The sequence below is a fragment of the Macrobrachium nipponense genome, chromosome 25 (assembly GCF_015104395.2).
Source record: "Macrobrachium nipponense isolate FS-2020 chromosome 25, ASM1510439v2, whole genome shotgun sequence".
Classification (NCBI taxonomy): Eukaryota; Metazoa; Arthropoda; class Malacostraca; order Decapoda; family Palaemonidae; genus Macrobrachium; species Macrobrachium nipponense.
In genome coordinates, this window is record NC_087214.1 from 5,771,740 (window position 1) to 5,792,212 (window position 20,473).

At 44.8% G+C, this 20,473-nt stretch overlaps 1 protein-coding gene across 1 annotated transcript in view; it reads left to right on the top strand.

The window, feature by feature from the left end:
• The first annotated feature begins 756 nt into the window (after positions 1 to 756).
• LOC135198975 (TGF-beta-activated kinase 1 and MAP3K7-binding protein 2-like) overlaps positions 757 to 20,473 on the top strand; it is a 29,512-nt gene continuing 9,795 nt past the window's right edge. The window contains exons 1-9 of the mRNA XM_064226895.1: positions 757 to 804; positions 3,488 to 3,557; positions 6,237 to 6,288; positions 6,447 to 6,635; positions 9,451 to 9,504; positions 9,854 to 9,928; positions 12,464 to 12,632; positions 12,894 to 12,956; positions 16,266 to 16,452. Coding sequence (XP_064082965.1) covers positions 757 to 804; positions 3,488 to 3,557; positions 6,237 to 6,288; positions 6,447 to 6,635; positions 9,451 to 9,504; positions 9,854 to 9,928; positions 12,464 to 12,632; positions 12,894 to 12,956; positions 16,266 to 16,452 — 907 coding nt within the window. The remainder of the gene's footprint in view (positions 805 to 3,487; positions 3,558 to 6,236; positions 6,289 to 6,446; positions 6,636 to 9,450; positions 9,505 to 9,853; positions 9,929 to 12,463; positions 12,633 to 12,893; positions 12,957 to 16,265; positions 16,453 to 20,473) is intronic.

Sequence of the window (20,473 nt, forward strand, 5' to 3'; positions counted from 1 at the left end):
CCATTTACCAACGAGCCGAGGCAGAGAAAAAGATGAATGGTATCCCATCACGCATGTACAGTAGTCACAGACCTTCCTAACCATGTGACTGAATGAGTTCCGTCACTTTTAGTAAATATATATGTATATATATATATATATATATATATATATATATATATATATATATATATATATATATATATATATATATAGCATACAGCATGGAGAACCAAACTTCTTGGACATTTACAAAAGAGAAGACAAAATTAATAGATTTTTGAGAAAATTAAATAATGAAGGTATTTTAGATGAAACTGTGGATCAGAAACTATTTGTGACATGCTCTTCTTTTAGTATCTTATATGGACTTCCTAAGATACATAAGGAAGGAGTTCCTATTAGACCCATTATGACAGCCTATAACAGCCCTTCTTTTACAATATCGAAATACCTTGTCTCATTACTTGGTGAATTTGCTTACAACGATTTCTCACTTAAAAATGGATATGAGTTCCAGAAAGAAATAGTTTTACAAGATAGTGATCTACACATGGCAAGCTTTGATGTAGAATCTCTCTTCACAAATGTGCCTCTAAATGAAACTAGACAAGATTTTTTATGACAACCATGTACTTTTTAATGGTTTTAATGGACAACTTTTTAGGACGTTTCTTGAGTTGCCATGGGCTCCCCACTGGGGCCTGTGTTCGCCAGTATTTTTATTGCTTTTTTTAGAAGACAACTTTTTAATTAGTTGTCCAGATATATGTAAGCATGTCTATTATCGACGATATGTTGTACTATTCAAGGAATCTTGGCAAGGTGAGATGTTTCTGGACCATATCAATTGTCAACATGAAAATGTAAGGTTCATCATGGAAAAAGAAAACGATAATTGACTGCGTTTTCTAGATATCAATGTAAGCAGAGACAATGGTGATTTTACTACATCTGTGTATCGGAAAAAAAACATACACAGGACTCGCTAACAACTACTATAGTTCATGTTTTAAGAATTTTAAACTAAACTCCATATATACTTTAGTTTATAGGGCCCTTCGATATTCTTCGAGTTGGTCTCTGTTTCATAATGAGATTTTGTTTTTAGTCAATTTTTTCTCACAGAATTCATATCCTAAAAATTTGGTTTTTAAAGTAATAATTAACAGGCTGTTGTCACAACACTTCTCTAATCAGACGCCCTCTTATAATGTCCCAAAGAAAAATACATTTACCACAATCCCGTTTATTTCGGACGGCAACTTTTCATCCAAGCTTAAACAAATAATTGAACAAGAATTTGGATGCCTTAAGATTCAATTGATTCCAATCAATCCACTCAAGATTAGCGTATTCTTTAACTACAAGGATAAACTGCAGACCTTCATGAGATCTAACATTATTTATAAATTCAAGTGCCCGGGATGTCCCGGTATTTATATTGGATCTTGCCGCAGGTTACTGCAGATGAGATATTGTAGCCATATGGGATACAGTTTTAGAACGGGCCAGAAACTGAGTAAACCTGAATTTTCCAATATAAAAAACCATGCTTCTATATGTAAAATCGAAATTAATAAAAAGCATTTCTCCATTATTGGTGGTAAAAGCCATAGTGATTATCTAACAACCCTTGAGTCCTTATACATCAAGCGGCTTGTTCCTTCTTTGGACTCTAACATTTCAGCTTCTCCTCTTTAACTCTCCATCCTCGGGTCAGGGTCTAGTAGGTATCTCAAGTCCAGACTGAATATTGGTCTTTTTTCGAGGCCAGTGAACTTCTAGCAGCCCCCCAACTGCCTTCCATCCTTCAGCCTCGGGTCAGAGTCTAGTAGGTATCTCAAGTCCAGACTGAATATTGGTCTTTTTTCTAGGCCAGTGAACTTCTAGCAGTCCCCCAACTGCCTTCCATCCTCCAGCCTCGGGTCAGGGTCTAGGAGGTATCTCAAGTCCAGACTGAATATTGGTCTTTTTTCTAGGCTAGTGAACTTCTAGCAGCCCACAATGCCTTCCATCCTCCAGCCTCTAGAGTCTAGTAGGTATCTCAAGTCCAGACTGAATATTGGTCTTTTTTCTAGGCTAGTGAACTTCTAGCAGTCCCCCAACTGCCTTCCATCCTCCAGCCTCGGGTCAGAGTCTAGTAGGTATCTCAAGTCCAGACTGAATATCGGTCTTTTTTCTAGGCCAGCAAACTTATAGCACCCCCCTAACTGCCTTCATTTTACCAGCCTCGGGTCAGGGTCTAGGAGGTATCTCAAGTCCGAGAATGGTGGTCTCTAGCGTCAAGTCAGCCATACTCAGGGATATGTCTCTAGGACAAGGAACCTGAACTTCTAGCAGTCACCCAACTGCCTTCCATCCTACAGCCTCGGGTCAGGGTCTAGTAGGTGTCTCAAGTCCAGACTGAATATTGGTCTTTTTTCTAGGCCAGTGAACTTCTAGCAGTCACCCAACTGCCTTCCATCCTCCAGCCTCGGGTCAGGGTCTAGTAGGTGTCTCAAGTCCAGACTGAATATTGGTCTTTTTTCAAGGCCAGTGAACTTCTAGCAGTCCCCCAACTGCCTTCCATCCTACAGCCTCGGGTCAGGGTCTAGTAGGTGTCTCAAGTCCAGACTGAATATTGGTCTTTTTTCTGGGCAGTGAACTTCTAGCAGTCCCCCACTGCCTTCCATCCTCCAGCTCGGGTCAGGGTCTAGTAGGTGTCTCAAGTCCAGACTGAATATTGGTCTTTTTTCTAGGCCAGTGAACTTCTAGCACTCCCCCAACTGCCTTCCATCCTCCAGCCTCGGGTCAGGGTCTAGTAGGTGTCTCAAGTCCAGACTGAATATTGGTCTTTTTTCTGGGCCAGTGAACTTCTAGCAGTCCCCCACTGCTTCCCATCCTACAGCCTCGGGTCAGGGTCTAATAGGTGTCTCAAGTCCCAGACTGAATATTGGTCCCTTTTATCTAGGCCAGTGAACTTCTAGCACTCCCCCAACTGCCTTCCATCCTCCAGCCTCGGGTCAGGATCTAGTAAGGTTGTCTCAGTCCAGACTGAATGATTTGGTCTTTTTTCTAGGCCAGTGAACTTCTAGCACTCCCCCAACTGCCTTCCATCCTCCAGCCTCGGGTCAGGGTCTAGTAGGTGTCTCAAGTCCAGACTGAATATTGGTCTTTTTTCTAGGGCCCAGTGAACTTCTAAGCACTCCCCCACTGCCTTCATCCTACACCCGGTCAGGGTCCCCTAAAGTAGGTGTCCTCCAGTCCAGACTGATATTGGTCCTTTTTTCGAGCCAGTGAACTTCTAGGCAGCCCCCCAACCCCCCCCCCCCCCCACTTAAACTTTCCTCCTCCAGGGCCTCAGGTCAAGGTCTAGGTAGGTTTCAATTCCAAACTTAATATTGGTCTTTTTTCCTAGGCCAATGAACTTCTAGCAACTCCCCCAACTTGGCCTTCCATCCTACAGCCGGGGTCAGGGTCCTATATGGTGTCCTCAAGTCCGAACTGAATATTGGTCTTTTTTCAGGCCAGTGACTTCCCCCTAAGCAGCCCCCAACTGCCTTCCCATCCTCCAGCCTCGGGTCAGGTCCGAGTCGGTATTAAGTCCCAGGACGATTATTGGTCCTTTTTCTGGCCAAGTGAACTTTTAGCGGTCCCTCAACTGCCTCCAATCCTCCACCTTCCGGTCAGGTCTAGTTTTAGGTTCTTCAATTCCCAAATTATATTGGTCCTTTTTCTAGCATTGAACTTCTAGCCAGTCCCCCAAACTGCCTTACCATCCTCCAGCCTCGGGTTCAGGGTCCTAGTAGGGTCTCAAGTCCAGACTGAAAATTATTGGTCTTTTTTTCTGGGCAGTGAATTCTAGGCCAGCTACCAACTGCCTTCTGAATTCCTCCAGCATCGGGTCCAAAGGGTTCTAGCTAGTTGTCCCAGTCCAAGACTGAATATTTGTCTTTTTTCTGGGCCAAGTAGAACCTTATAGCAGGGTCCCCCAACGGGCATTCCATCATCAGCATCGGGTCAAGGGTCTAGGCGGTAATCTCAAGTCCAGACTTGGAATATTGGAGTTTTTTCTTTTTCTAGGCCAGAGTGAAACTTCTAGCAGGCCCCCCAACTTGCCTTCCATTCTCCAGCCTCCCGGGTCAGGGTCTAGGGGCATCTCAAAGGTACAGGATGAATATTGGTCTTTTTCTAGGCCAGTTGAACTTCCTAAGCAGCCCCCAACTTGCCTTAAAAATTCTCCAACCTGGGTCATTGGTCTTTTTTAGTAGGTAATCTCTAGGTCCAGGACTTGAAGATTGGTCCTTTTTTCTAGGCCAGTCCCCCAAACTTATAGCCTGCCCCCCAATGCCTTCCATTTCCAGCCTCGGGTCAGGGTCTAGGAGGTTATCTCAAGGCAAAGACTGAATATTGGTCTTTTTCCTAAGGTCCAGTGAACTTCTGGCAATTCAACCCAAACTTGCCTTCCATTTTCCTCCAGCCTCGGGTCAGGGTTCCTAGTCGGGTCTCAAGTCCAAGACTTGAATATTGGTCTTTGTTCTATGGCCCAGTGACCTTTAACAGGTCCTTCCAAACTGCCTCCATCTGCCAGCCTCGGGTAAGGTCTAGGGTTAGGGGTCTCAGGTCAGACTGAAATATTGGTTTTTTTTTTCGTCTTTTTCTGGCAAGTGAATTCTAGCCAGTCCCCCAACTGCCTTCATCCTCAAGCTCGGGTCAGGGTTTTTCTAGTAGGGGTCTCAAGGGTCCAGACTGAATATTGGTCTTTGTTTGGCAGTGAACCTTCTAAGCTGCCCCCCAAACTTCCTTCCATCCCCTCCCAGCCCCTCGGGTCAGGGTCTAGTAGGTCTGTAAGTCCAGAACTGAATATGGGCCTTTTTCTAAAGGCCAGTGAACTTCTAAAGAGCCCCCCAACTTTTGCCTTCAATTTCCAGCTTGGGTCAGGGATTTTTTCTAGGAGTATGTCATAGTCCAGAATGAAGTTATAGTCTTTTTTTTAGGCCAGTGTGAACTTCTAGCAGCCCCACAAACTGCCTTCCATCCTCCAGCCTGATGGGGTCAGGGGTCTAGGTAGGTGTATCTCAAGTCCGAGGACTGAATAGTGGTTATTTTTTCTAGGGCCAGGGTAAACTTCTAGCAGTCTCCCAAACTGCCTTCCATCCTCCAGCTCGGGTCAGGGTTCTAGTAGGGATGTCCAAGTTCCAGAATGAAACATTGGGTCTTTTTTCTAGGGTTTCCAGTGAACTTTAGGCAGCCCCCCAACTGCCTTCCACTCCCAAGCTCGGGTCAGGGTCTAGGAAGGTAATTGTTTTTTTCAGTCCAGGGGACCTGAAAATATTGGTTCTTTTTTCTTAGGCCAATTAGAACTTATAGCAGTCCCCCAACTGCCTTTCCATCCTCCAGCCTCGGGTCAGGGTACCCTTAGGCGGTATCTCAAGGTCCAGACTGAAATTGGTCGTTTTTTAGGCAAGGTAAAACCTTCTAGGCAAGCCCCCCATCTGCCTCCAAAATTCTCAAGGTTCGGTTTTTTCAAGGGTCCAGGAAGGTTTGTATCAAGTCCAGACGAATATTGGTATTTTGTTTTGGGCCCAAGTGGAACCTTTCCAACCCACCAGCCTTCGGGTCCCAGGTCTAGGGTAGGGGGTACTCAATTCCAGGATTGGAATATGGTCTTTTCCTAAGGCCAGTTGAACCTTATAGGCAGCCCCCACTGCCTCCAAATTCCTACAGCTGGGTCAGGGTTCTTTTTTTAGTAGGTATCTCAAGGTCCAAGACTGAATTATTGGTCTTTTTTCTAAAGCCCGGTGAACCCCTTCTAGCAGCCCCCCAACTTGCCTCCATTCCTACCAAGCCTCGGTCAGGGGGGTTTTTAGTAGTATCTAAGCAGACTGGAATTATTGTCTTTTTTCTAGGCCAGGTGAAATTAGTAGGCCGCCCCAATGCCCTCCATCATCCGCATCCAGGTCAGGGTCCTAGTAAGGTATTGGTCAAGTTCCTTTCAATATTGGCGTCTTTTTTCTTAGGCAAATGTTGAACTAGCAGCCCCCCAACGCCTTCCATTTCCTAACCACCTGGGTGGTCAGGGTCTAGTAGTAATCTTTTTCTAGGTTCCATGAAATATGGTCTTTTTTCAGCCAAGTACTCTAGGCATGCAAACTTGCCTTCCATTTCCAGCCTCGGGTCAGGGTCTATTGAGGTGTCTTCAAGCAAAGGACCGAATATTGGTCTTTTTCGAGGACACGTGAAACTTATGGGTTTTTTTTTTTTTTTTTTTTCAGGTCCACCCAACCTGCATTCCAATTCCTCCCCCAAGCCCGGGTCAGGGTCTAGGTAGGTTGTCTCAAGCAGAATGGAAATTGGTTCTTTTTTCTAGGCCATGGGACTAGCAAGTCCCCCAAACTGCCTTTTTTGCCATCCTTCAGCCTCGGGTCCTCAGGGTCTAGTAGGGTCTCAAGTCCAGACTGAAATTGGTCTTTTTTCTGGGCCAGTTGGAACTTCTTTTTTAAGCAGGGCCCCCAACTTCTGAGAACCATCTCCAGCCTCGGGTTCAAGGGTTCTAGTAGATGTCAAGTCCCCCAAGACTTCCTTAATATTGGTCCTTTTTCTAGGCCAGTTGAACTTCCTAGCAGCCCCCACCTGGCCTTCCATTCTCCAGGCCTTCGGGCAGGGTCTAGGAGGTATGTCAAGTCCAGACTGAATATTAGTCTTTTTTCTAGGCCAGTGAATCTTCAAGCCCAGCCCCCAACTTGCTCCAATCCTCCAGCTTGGAGGTCTTTTTTCAGTCGTGTAATAGGATTTGGTATATTGATAGTCTATGGAACTTGAATATTGGTTTTTTTTCTAGCCAGTAAACCCCCCTTCTAAAGCAGTCCCCAACGTTTGTTGCCCTTCCATCATCCAGCCTCGGGTCAGGGTTCTAGTAGGTATGTCAAGCCCAGACTGGGAAACATTGGTCTTTTTTCTAGGGTCCAGGGAACTTCTAGGCAGGCCCCCCAAACTGCCTTCCATTCTCCAGCCTCGTGTCAAGGGTCCTAGGAGGTATGTCAAGTCCCAGAAACTTGGAATACTTGGTCTTTTTTGTTTCTAAGGCCAGGGAAACTTCTAGGCAGTCCCCCCAAACTGCCTTCCATCCTCCAGCCTCGGGTCAAGGTCCTTAGGAACGGTATCTCCAAGGGTCCAGACTGAATATTGGTCTTTTTCTAGGCAGGCAAACTTCTAGCAGCCCCCAATATGCCTTCAATTCTCCAAGTTTCCAGGTCAGGGTTGAGGGGTGTTCAAGTCCAGAATCTGAATTATTGGTCTTTTTTTGGGCCAGTTGAACTTCCATCAACAGGCCTGGGTCAGGGTCTAGGTAAAGGTTTATTCAATTCCAGACTGCAAATTGGTCCCCCTTTTTCTAAGCCAGTGAACCTTCTAGCAGCCCCCCAACTTGCCTTCCATCCTTACAGCCGCGGGTCAGGGTCTAGTAGGTGTCTCAGTCCAGACTGAATATTGGCTCTTTTTTCGGCAGTGAACTTCTAGCAGCCCCCCAACTGCCTTCCATCCTCCACCTTCGGGTCAGGGTCTAGTAGGTGTCTCAAGTCGACTGAATATTGGTCTTTTTTTCTAGGCCAGTGAACTTCTAGCCCAACTCCCCCAACTGCCTTCCCTCCTACATCCTCGGGTCAGGGTCTAGTAGTGTCTCAAGTCCAGACTGAAAATGGGTCTTTTTTCTAGTCAGTGACTTCTAGCACTCCCCCAACTGCCTTCCTCCATTCTCCAGCTTCGGTCGTCAGGATCTAGTAGGTGTCTCAAGTCCAGACTGATATTGGTCTTTTTTCTAGGCCAGTGAATTTTCTAGCACTCCCCCACACCTGGGACCTTCAATCCTCAGCCTCGGGTTGTGTCTAGTAGGTGTCTCAAGTCCAGACTGAATATTGGTCTTTTTTCTAGGCCAGTGAACTTCTAGCACTCCCCCAATGCCTTCCATCCTACGCCTCGGGTCAGGGTCTAGTAGGTGTCTCAAGTCCAGGAATGAATATTGGTCTTTTTTTCGAGGCCAGTGAAACTTCTAGCAGCCCCCCACCCCAACTACCCTTCCATCCTCCAGCCTCGGGTCAGGGACTAGTAGGTGTCCTCAATTCCAAAAACTTAAAATATTGGTCTTTTTTCTAGGCAGTGAACTTCTAGCACTCCCCCCCAACTGCCTCCCATCCTACAGCCTCGGGTCAGGGTCTAGTAGGTGTCTCAAGTCCAGACTGAAAATATTGGTCTTTTTTCGAGGCCAGTGAACTTCTAGCAGCCCCCCAACTGCCTTCCATCCTCCAGCCTCGGGTCAGGGTCTAGTAGTATCTCAAAGTCCAGACTGAATATTGGTCTTTTTTTTTTCTGGGCCAAGTGAACTTTTAGCAGTCCCTCAACTGCCTTCCATCCTCCAGCCTCCGTCAGGGTCTAGTAGGTGTCTCAATCCAAACTTAATATTGGTGTTTTTTCTAGGCCAGTGAACTTTCTAGCAGTCCCCCAACAACTGCACTTCCATCCTCCAGCCTCGGGTCAGGGTCTAGTAGGTGTCTCAGGTCCAGACTGAATATTGGTCCTTTTTTCTGGGCCAAGTGAACTTCTAGCCAGTCTCCCAACTGCCTTCTAATCCTCCCAGCCTCGGGTGTCAGGGGTCTAGTAGGTGTCTCAAGTCCAGACTGAAGTATTTGTCTTTTTTCTGGGACCATGTGAACTTCTAGCAGTCCCCCAACTGCCTTCCATCCTCAAGCCTCGGGGTCAGGGTCTAGGAGGGTATACTCCAAGTCCAGACTGAATTCTTGGTTAGTCTTTTTTTCCTAGGCCAGTGAACTTTCTAGCAGGCCCCCAACTGCCTTCCAGTTTCTCCAACCTCGGGTCATGGTCTGTAGGTATCTCTGTCCAGACTGAATTATTGTCTTTTTTGTAGGCCAGTAACTTCTAGCAGCCCCCCCCCAACTGCCTTCCATTTCCAGCCTCGCGGTCAGGGTTAGGAGGTATCTCAAGCAAAGACTGAATATTGGTCTTTTTTGTCTAGGCAGTGAAAACTTATAGAGTACCAACTCGCCGCCATCCTCCTAGCCGCGGGTCAGGGTCTAGTAGGTGTCTCAAGTCAGACTGAATATTGGCTGTTTTTCTAGGCCAGTTGACCTTTTTGCCAGTCCCCCAACTGCCTTCCCACTCAAGGACCTCGGGTCAGGGTCTAGAGGTATCTCAAGGCAAAGACTGAATTTGGTCTTTTTTTCTAAGCCATGGTGAACTTGCTAGCAGTACACCCAACTGCCTTCCAATCCTCCCGCCTCGTGTCAGGGTCTTTTTAGTAGGTGTCCTCAAGGGTCCCATACTGAATTGTCGTTTTTCGAAGGCCAGTTTGACCTTTTTGCAGTCCCCCAACTGCTTCCCCAAATCCTTCAGCCTTCGGGTCAGGGTCTAGTAGTTGTCCAGGACCTCAAGGGGTCCAGACTGAATATTGGTCTTTTTCTGGCCATTGACTTCTAGTCAGGCCACAAAAATGCCTTCCATTCTCCCAGCCTCAGGGTCACGGTCTAGGAGGTATGTCAATTCAACTGAATATTGGTCTTTTTTTTCTGGGCCAGTGAACTTCTAGCAGCCCCCCAACTGCCTTCCATTCTCGCGCTCGGGTCGGGTCTAGGAGATATGTCAATCCCTACTGAATATTGTCTTTTTTCTAGGCCATTGACCTTCTAAGCAGTCCCCCCACCTGCTTCCATCCTCCATCGCCTGAGGTCAGGGTCTATGGGTATCTCAAGTCCAGACTGAATATTGGTCTTTTCTAGCCATAAAACTTCTAAGCAGTCCCCCAACTGCTTCCATCCTCCAGCCTCGGGTCATGTCTAGTAGGTATGTCCCAGTCCAAACTGAATATTGGTCTTTTTTCTAGGCCAGCGAATTTTAAGCTTCGAGCCAGTCCCCCAACTGCCTTCCATCCTCCAGCAATCATGTCACGGTCTAGGAGGTATGTCAAGTCCAGACTGAATATTGTGTCTTTTTTTCTAGGGCCAGTGAAACTTCTAGCCAGGCCCCCCAATCTGCCTTCCATTCTCCAAGCCTTCAGGGTCAGGGGTCTAGGCGGTGGTGTCAAGTTCCAGACTGAATATTGGTCTTTTTTTCTAGGCCAGTGAACTTCCCCTAGCCAGTCCCCCCAACTGCCTTCCATCCTCCAGCTGAGGTCAGGGTCTAGGTAGGTATCTCAAGTCCAACTGAAATTTGGTCCTTTTTTCTAAGGCCAGTAAACTTCTAGGCAAGTCCCTCCACTGCCTTCCTCCTTCAGCCTCGGGTCATGGTCCCCTAGTAGGTTGTCCAAGTCCTAGACCGATATTGGTCCTTTTTTCTAGCCAGCGAACTTCCTAGCAGTCCCCCCAACTGGCCGGGTCCATCCTCCAGGGCCTCCAGGTCAAGGTCTAGGGAGGTTATCTCAAGAGTCCAGACTGAATATTGGTCTTTTTTCTAGGCCAGTTTAAACTTCTAAGCCGCCCCGCCATCTGCCCGTCCATTCTTCCAATTTCATGGTCAGGGTCCCCCCTAAGAGGTGCCTCAATTCCAGACCTTGAATTTGGTCCTTTTTTTGGGCCAAGTGAACCTTCCATCCTCCAGCCTCGGGTTCCAGGGTCTAGTAGGTATCTCAAAGTACCGAGAACTGAATATTTGGTCTTTTTTCTAAGGCCCGTGAACTTCTAGCAGTCCCCCCAACTGACCTTCCATCCTACCAGCCTCGGGTCAGGGTCTAGTAGGTCATCTCAGTCCCAGACCTGAATATTGGTCTTTTTTATTCCTAAGGCGCAGTGAACTTCTAGCAGCCCCCCGCCAACTGCCTTCCTCTCCTACCAGCCTCGGGTCAGGGTGCTAGTAGGTATTCTCAAGTTCCAGACCTGAACTGGAATTATTGGTCTTTTTTCTAAGGCCAGTGAACTTATAGCAGTCCCCCAACTGCCCTCCTCCTCCAGACCGGCGGGTAGGGTCCTAAGTAGGTATCTCAAGTCCAACTTAATATTGGTCCTTTTTCTAGGCCAGTGAACCTTCTAGCAGCCCCCCAACAGCCTTCCATCCTCCGGGCCTCAGGTTCGAGTCTTAGTTTTAAAAAGGGTTTTTTTTTTTGTTTTTTTTTTTTTTTAAAATCTCAAGTCCAGCCATGAATATTGGTCTTTTTTCTAAGCCAAGTGAACTTCTAGGCAGGCCCCCACTGCTTCCATCCTACAGCCCGGGTTTTTCAGTTCTAGGAGTATCCTCAGTCCAGAACTTGATATTGGTCTTTTTCTAGAGCCAAGCGAACTTCCCCGAAGCAAGTCCCCAAACTGCCTTCCCTTCCTCCAAGCCTTGAGTCAGGGTCTAGTAGGTATCTCAAGTCCAGACTGAATATTGGTCTTTTTTCTAGGCCAGTGAACTTCTAGCAGTCCCCCAACTGCCTTCCATCCTCCAGCCTCGGGTCAGGGTCTAGTAGGTATCTCAAGTCCAGACTGAATATTGGTCTTTTTTCTAGGCCAGTGAACTTCTAGCAGTCCCCCAACTGCCTTCCATCCTCCAGCCTCGGGTCAGGGTCTAGTAGGTATCTCAAGTCCAAACTGAATATTGGTCTTTTTTCTAGGCCAGTGAACTTCTAGCAGTCCCCCAACTGCCTTCCATCCTCCAGCCTCGGGTCAGGGTCTAGTAGGTATCTCAAGTCCAGACTGAATATTGGTCTTTTTTCTAGGCCAGCGAACTTCTAGCAGTCCCCCAACTGCCTTCCATCCTCCAGCCTCGGGTCAGGGTCTAGTAGGTATCTCAAGTCCAAACTGAATATTGGTCTTTTTTCTAGGCCAGTGAACTTCTAGCAGTCCCCCAACTGCCTTCCATCCTCCAGCCTTGGTCAGGGTCTAGTAGGTATCTCAAGTCCAAACTGAATATTGGTTTTTTTTCTAGGCCAGTGAACTTCTAGCAGTCCCCCAACTGCCTTCCATCCTCCAGCCTCAGGTCAGGCTCTAGTAGGTATCTCAAGTCCAGACTGAATATTGGTCTTTTTCTAGGCCAGTGAACTTCTAGCAGTCCCCCAACTGCCTTCCATCCTCCAGCCTCGGGTCAGGCTCTAGTAGGTATCTCAAGTCCAGACTGAATATTGGTCTTTTTTCTAGGCCAGCGAACTTCTAGCAGCCCCAACTGCCTTCCATTCTCCAGCCCCGGGTCAGGCTCTAGTAGGTATCTCAAGTCCAGACTGAATATTGGTCTCTCAGGCCATGAACTTCTAGCAGCCCCCAACTGCCTTCCATTCTCCAGCCCCGGGTCAGGGTCTAGTAGGTATCTCAAGTCCAGACTGAATATTGGTCTTTTTTCTAGGCCAGTGAACTTCTAGCATCCCCCACTGCATCCCCAACTGCCTACCACCTCGGTCAGGTCTAGTAGGTACTCAGTCGATGAATATTGGTCTCTAGGCCCGTCAGGGAACTCTAGCAGTCATGGCCTCCCATCTCCACCTCGCAGGCTCTTGTATGCATCAAACTGAATATTGGTCTTTTTCTAGGCCACGAACTCTGAACTCTAGCAGTCCCCCAACTGCCTTCCATCCTCCAGCCTCGGGTCAGGCTCTTGTAGGTTCTCAAGTCCAAACTGAATATGGTCTTTTTCTAGGCCAGCGAACTTCTAGCAGTCCCGGAACTGCCTTACATCCGTCAGCCTCGGTTCAGAGTCTAGTATAGATATCTCAAGTCCAAACTGAATATTGGTCTTTTTTCTAGGCCAGCAAACTTCTAGCAGTCCCCCAACTGCCTTCCATCCTCCAGCCTCGGGTCAGGGTCTAGTAGATATCTCAAGTCTAGACTGAATATTGGTCTTTTTTTAAGGCCAGCGAACTTCTAGCATTTCCCTCCCCAACTGCCTTCCATCCGTCAGCCTCGGGTCAGAGTCTAGTATAGATATCTCAAGTCCAAAACTGAAATATTGGTCTTTTCTAGGCCAGTGGAACTTCTAGCATTCCCCCAACTGCCTTCCATCCGTCAGCCTCGGGTCAGAGTCTAGTAGGTATCTCATGTCCAGACCTGAATATTGGTCTTTTTTCTAGGCCAGTGAACTTCTAGCAGTCCCCCAACTGCCTTCCATCCTCCAGCCTCGGGTCAGGGTCTAGTAGGTATCTCAAGTCCAGACTGAATATTGGTCTTTTTTCTAGGCCAGTGAACTTCTAGCAGTCCCCCAACTGCCTTCCATCCTCCAGCCTCGGGTCAGAGTCTAGTAGGTATCTCAAGTCCAGACTGAATATTGGTCTTTGTTCTAGGTCAATGAACTTCTAGCAGTCCCCCAACTGCCTTACATCCTCCAGCCTCGGGTCAGAGTCTAGTAGGTATCTCAAGTCCACACTGAATATTGGTCTTCGATCTAGATCAATGAACTTCTAGCAGTCCCCCAACTGCCTTCCATCCTCCAGCCTCTGGTCAGAGTCTAGTAGGTATCTCAAGTCCACACTGAATATTGGTCTTTTTTCTAGGCCAGTGAACTTCCAGCAGTCCCCTAACTGCCTTCCATCCTCCAGCCTCGGTAGAGTCTAGTAGGTATCTCAAGTTCAAACTGAATATTGGTCTCTAGATCAATGAACTTCTAGCAGTCCCCTAACTGCCTTCCATCCTCCAGCCTCGGGTCAGGGTCTAGTAGGTATCAAGTTCAAACTGAATATTGGTCTTTTTTCTAGATCAATGAACTTCTAGCAGTCCCCCAACTGCCTTCCATCCTCCAGCCTCGGGTCAGGGTCTAGTAGGTATCTCAAGTCCAGACTGAATATTGGTCTTTTTTCTAGGCCAGTGAACTTCTAGCAGTCCCCCAACTGCCTTCCATCCTCCAGCCTCGGGTCAGAGTCTAGTAGGTATCTCAAGTTCAAACTGAATATTGGTCTTTTTTCTAGATCAATGAACTTCTAGCAGTCCCCTAACTGCCTTCCATCCTCCAGCCTCGGGTCAGGGTCTAGTAGGTATCTCAAGTTCAAACTGAATATTGGTCTTTTTTCTAGATCAATGAACTTTCTAGCAGTCCCCTAACTGCCTTCCATCCTCCAGCCTCGGGTCAGGGTCTAGTTAGGTACTCCAAGTCCAGACTGAATATTGGTCTTTTTTCTAGGCCAGTGAACTTCTAGCAGTCCCCCAACTGCCTTCCATCCTCCAGCCTCGGGTCAGAGTCTAGTAGGTATCTCAAGTCCAGACTGAATATTGGTTTTTTTTTTGTTTTTTTTCTAGATCATGAACTCTAGCAGTCCCTCAACTGCCTTACATCCTCAGCCTCGGGTCAGAGTCTAGTAGGTATCTCAAGTCCACACTGAATATTGGTCTTTTTTCTAGGCCAGTGAACTTCTAGCAGTCCCCTAACTGTCTTCCATCCTCCACCCTCGGGTCAGAGTCTAGTAGGTATCTCAAGTCCAGACTGAATATGGTCTTTTTTCTAGATCAATGAACTTCTAGCAGTCCCCCAACTGTCTACATCCTCCAGCCTCGGGTCAGAGTCTAGTAGGTATGTCAAGTCCACACTGAATATTGGTCTTTTTTCTATGCCAGTGACTTCAAGCACTCCCCCAATGCCTGCCTTCATCCTCCAGCCTTGGGAATTGGTCAGAGTCTAGTAGGTATCAAGTCCAGACGATTTGGTCAGATGAATATTGGTTCTATCGGGTAGGGCCAGTGAACTTCTAGCAGTCCCCACGTCTTCATCTTCCTTCCATCCTCCATCCTCGGGTCAGGGTACTAGTAGGTATCTCAAGTCCCAGAACTGAATTTTGGAGTCCTTTTTTCTAGGCCAGTGAACCTTCGAGCAGTCCCCCCAACTGCCTTCCATCCTCCAGACCTCGGGTGTCAGGGTTTCCGTAGGTATACTCAAGTCCAAGACTGAATATTGGTCTTTTTTTTCTATGCCAGTGAACTTCTGGCAGTTTTCCCCCCAAACTTCCTTCCATCCTCTATCCTCGGTCCAGGGTTTCTAGTAGGTATCTCATTCCCAAACTGAATATTGGTCCTTTTTTCTAAAGGCCAGTGGAACTCTAGTTATCCCCCCAACTGGCCTTCCTTTTTCCTCGAGGCCGGGTCCAGGTCTAGTAAGGTATCTTCAAGTCCAGACTGGATATTGTCTTTTTTCTAGGCAGTGGGAACTTCTAGCAGTCCCACTGCCTTCCATCCCCCAGCCTCGAGTCAGGGTCTAGTAGTTATCTCAAGTCCAACTGAATATTTGTCTTTTTTCTAGGCCAGCCGAACTTCTAGCAGTCCCCTTTAACTACTCTTTCCATCCTGCCACATCGGTCAGGGTCTAGTAGTCCCCCACTGCCCTTCCATCCTCGAGCCTCGGTCAGGGTCTAGTAGGTTATCTCAAGTCCAGACTGAATATTGGTCTTTTTTCTAGGCCAGTGAACTTCTAGCAGTCCCCAACTGCCCTTCCATCCCCCAGCCTCGAGTCAGGGTACTAGTAGGTATCTCAGTCCAGACTGAATATTGGTCTTTTTCTAGGGCCATTGCGAACTTCTAGCAGTCCCTTAACTACCTTCCATCCTCCAGCCTCGGTCAGGGTCTAGTAGGTATCTCAAGTTCAGACTGAATATTGGTCTTTTTTCTAGCCCTTGAACTCTAGCAGTCCCCCCCAACTGCCTTCCATCCTCCAGCCTCGGGTCAGAGTCTAGTAGGTATCTCAAGTCCAGACTGAATATTGGTCTTTTTTCTAGGCCAGCGAACTTCTAGCAGTCCCTTCACTACATTCCATCCTCCAGCCTTGGGTCAGGGTCTAGTAGGTATCTCAAGTCCAGACTGAATATTGGTCTTTTTTCTAGATTGGTCTTTTTTCTAGGCCAGTGAACTTCTAGCAGTCCCCCAACTGCCTTCCATCCTCCAGCCTCGGGTCAGGGTCTAGCAGGTATCTCAAGCCCAGACTAAATATTGGTCTTTTTTCTAGGCCATTGAACTTCTAGCAGCCCCTTAACTGCCTTCCATCCTCCAGCCCCGGGTCAGGGTCTAGCTGGTATCTCAAGTCCAGACTGAATATTGGTCTTTTTTCTAGGCCAGGAAACTTCTAGCAGCCCCCCAACTGCCTTCCATCCTCCAGCCTCGGGTCAGGGTCTAGCAGGTATCTCAAGTCCAGACTGAATATTGGTCTTTTTTCTAGGCCAGCAAACTTCTAGCTGCCCCCCAACTGCCTTCCATCCTCCAGCCTCGGGTCAGGGTCTAGTAGGTCTCAAGTCCAGACTGAATATTGGTCTTTTTTCTAGGCCAGCGAACATCTAGAAGCCCCCCAACTGCCTTCTATCTTCGGGTCAGGGTCTAGAAGACATCTCAAGTCAAAACTGAATATTAGTCTTTTTTCTCCAGTGCCTTCAGCGAACTTCTAGCAGCCCCCAAACTGCCTTCCATCCTCCATCCTCCAGCCTCGGGTCAGGGTCTAGTAGGTATCTCAAGCCCAGACTGAATATTGGTCTTTTTTCTAGGCCAGCGAACTTTTTAGAAGCAGCCCCCAACTGCCTTCCACCTCCATCCTCCAGCCTCGGGTCAGAGTCTAGTAGGTATCTCAAGCCCAGACTGAATATTGGTCTTTTTTCTAGGCCAGCGAACTTCTAGCAGCCCCCCAACTGCCTTCCATCCTCCATCCTCCAGCCTCGGGTCAGGGTCTAGTAGGTATCTCAAGCCCAGACTGAATATTGGTCTTTTTTCTAGGCCCGTGAACTTCTAGCTGTCCCCAAACTGCCTTCCATCCTCCAGCCTCGGGTTAGGGTCTAGTAGGTATCTCAAGTCCACACTGAATATTGGTCTTTTTTCTAGGCCAGTGAATTTCTAGCTGTCCCCAAACTGCCTTCCATCTCCAGCCTCTCGTAAGTAGCCATCTTGCTTGGTGAGACGTACCCGCTTGAACTCAGATTAATCAACAGATATCACAAGTTTAACATACGACTAGAATTTGAGAAATATCTAGAAGTGTTCGTGAACTATCGGTGATAAGATTAGTGTGAAATAGTAGGATAAAGCGTCTTCTAAGTTAGTTTATCAAGTGTAATACTATAAATCAGAACAAGATGGCAGTAAGTTCCAACTGCGGGAAGAGGTGGCGCGTAATTGGCGTGTTTAGCAGATTCGCAATACGATGAGGTAGCAGGAAGGGAACTGGCATTTCTCATCTATGAAATCAGCAACAGTCCTAACCAAAAAGATACAAAAGCATTCATAGATATATTAGAAGGATATAATCCTTCAAACTGGAACAAATCTAATGAAAACATCTTGAAAATAATTGAAGAAGTTCCAAATAAAATCCAAGTGGTCAAGAGACTCATAAAGAAAATATACATAAACCAACATATTCCCGACAAAGAAAAGAATAAGGTGAATCTTGTGAATATCCTAATTGATGCATTAGGAAAAAGAATGCCAAAAGCATGCAAACTGTGTAAGGTTTGGTATAGCATAGTCAATCCCACAAAACCTAATCAGAAAATGTGCTGCATGCATCATTCCGACCCATCCACAGTGTGCTGAGGTAATACAAGATTGCGAGAAAAGATACAAGAATTTTTTGTTCACATGTCTATTCATGGATAGACAATGTTATTAAATCAAGATTGAATGTACAAATAGTTGAGGATGAAGAAGAAGAGAAGAGAAGAAGAAGAAGAAAAAGAAGAAGAGGAAAACGGAAGAGAAGTAAACAAAAATGAAATGACAGAAAAAAATAAGGAAAACAAAGAACAAGATAAAAGTATGGATGCAGAGATACTCATTGATACTAACTATGAGGCAATAAAGCAGCATACCTACGAGAAATAAATTACGATATGACAACAGAAAAGCAATCCCGAAGAGGCTCTACCCAGATCTATACAATGACGGGAAAGAGGAAAAAATAGACAAGAAAGACAAAATCTGCAACCTTGAAAAGAGGGAATTGCAGATTTGGAGAAAGATGTTACTACAAACATCCTAAGATATGTCAAAACTATGAAATATTGGATGGTAAATGTGCATACTTAGATGGATATGGGGATGATTGCAGAGATCTGCATCCAAAAAATATGTAAAAAACCTAAAGAAGGAAAAGGATGTAAGTTCGACAAAAAATGCAAATATATGCACCCTGTAGCCATGAATCATAATCAAATAAATAACCAACCAAGTAATAAAATCCAAAATAAGAAAGAAACAAATAAAGAGAGAAATCAAGAATATCAGGTAAAAGAGAAAAGCAAACACCAATGAGATATGCAGAGGTGTCAGCAAAAAATTTCAAAGCATCAGCTCCGCAAATTATACCCAAGAGATAATAACTGTATTTATATGCAAGAGGATATTGCAGAAACGGAGAAAAGAAAATTGCAGATTCAGAACAGACAAAATGAATAATTATGATGAAGGAAGATCAAATATTATGGAAAAGTTGGATTTTTTAATGTCAGAATTTCTGAAATGAAAAAAAGAACAACATACCAGAACAGGAAAGAGACATGGGAAAAATCCTTATTACTACCAGTTTTATTAAAATGAAGGAGAAAACACGCAAACCATCATAGTGATGAATGCGCAGGGTTTAGTTACGAGTAACTCAAAAAGAAAAATAGAGTACTTAGAAAACTAACCCAAAATGAAAAGAAAATAGATATAGATGAATATAAGTGAAACTGGTATTCCCAGAGACTGGGAATGATGATCAAATAAAAGGGTTCCAAACTTATAGATCAGATAGAAAAAATAGGTAATCAAGGGGGAACCGCAATATATGGGAAAGACAAAAAAGAAAACAAGGAAAAATATATAGAAGAAATATAGTAACTCAGAATGTGAACTAATAGCGGTAGAATTTGAATCTGAAAAATTGATGAACATAGTAATATATAGACCTCCTAATACTAAAGAGTTTGACTTAATAATTGAAAAATTGGATGATATATGTAGAAATCACAAGGACTGGACTATTCTCCTATCTGGGTGACTTCAACTTTCCTTTCGTAGAATGGAAGAACGAATAGGAGATTGTGGTTGTACTTATACATATAAAAAAGAGAGTAATAGTAGTGGCAGAAGATAAGAGGCAATTTGAAAAGCTATTAGATATGCTACTAGAATACAACATTCAACAAATAAATCACCTAGCCAACAAGAAAGGAAATACTTTAGACCTAGTATTTGGTGAACGGGAAGGCTAATTATGTTAAAGAAATAATAGTTTATAATGCGAATATTTCAGACCATAATGTCATAGAATTAACAGTTCATTCTCCAAAGCAAGTGAAAATAGAGATAAGCAAGAAATGAAAAAGTGGGGAAGGATATGGAAAATACAACTTCTACAGTAAAAAATATAAAATGGTCAGAAATTAATGAAGAATTAAACAAAGATTGATAACATTTTCGTAAGTGATGACATAAGGGTAAATACGGAGATATTATATAAAATATTGGAGAAAATAGTGGAAAAATATATACCGAAGAAGAAAAGTAAAACATCAATTCATGCATACCAAGAGACAGAAGGATCTTGTTCCAGAAAATCAGAAAGTGGAAAAAAGGTCTTGCAAAAGAAAAAAATGCATGGAAAGTTATAGAACTAAAAAGTAAGATAGAAAATGCAGAACAAAAGATTATACAATCAAAAGAAAATGAAAAACGGGACTTGGAAGAAAAAAACCCTATTAAATATCAAGCAAAACCCCAAACTATTATACGCATATGCGAAGAAGATGAATAAAAGAAAGAATAGAAAATAGGCCCTCTGAGAATTGAAGGGAGATTAACGAATGAAAAAAAAGGAAATTTGCAACATACTGGCAGAACGATATAAGTAGAATTCACCCTAGAATAGATAATGAAGATAATGATATAGAAGTAAGGATGAAAATAGTGAATATTTAGCTGACATAATATTTAATGAACTGATATTGTGCAGGCTATTAATGAAATTAAAAATGGAGCTGCTGCAGGGCCTGATGGAATTCCTGCTATTTTGTTAAAGAAAGTAGTTCATTTTATCGCAAAGCCACTTGCAATATTATTAAGACAAAGTGTAGATACAGGCAAGATTATGATGAGCACAAATTAGCATATATTACCCCTACTTTGTTCAAAAGTGGATCAAGACTAGAGGCAAGTAATTATAGGCCTGTGAGTCTAACATCACATATTATGAAAGTGTATGAAAGGGTAATGAAGAAAAATATTATGAAACATTTAATAAAAAATATTTGTTTAATAAAGGACAACATGGTTTCGTACCCGGAAAAAGTACACAAACCCAACTGTTAGTCCACCGTGAGAACATATTCAAAAATATGAAAGCGGAAATGAAACAGATGTGGTTTATTTAGACTTTGCAAAAGCTTTTGATAAAGTAGACCATAATATATTAGCGAAGAAAATTAGAAAACACAATATCGTGGATAAAGTAGGAGATGGTTAAAAGAATTTTTACACAACAGAAAACAGATAGTTATTGCAAACGACGAGAAATCGGATGAAGTCAAGGTAATATCCAGGTGTGCCGCAAGGTACGGTGTTAGCTGCAATACTGTTTGTTATTATGATTGAAGACATAGACA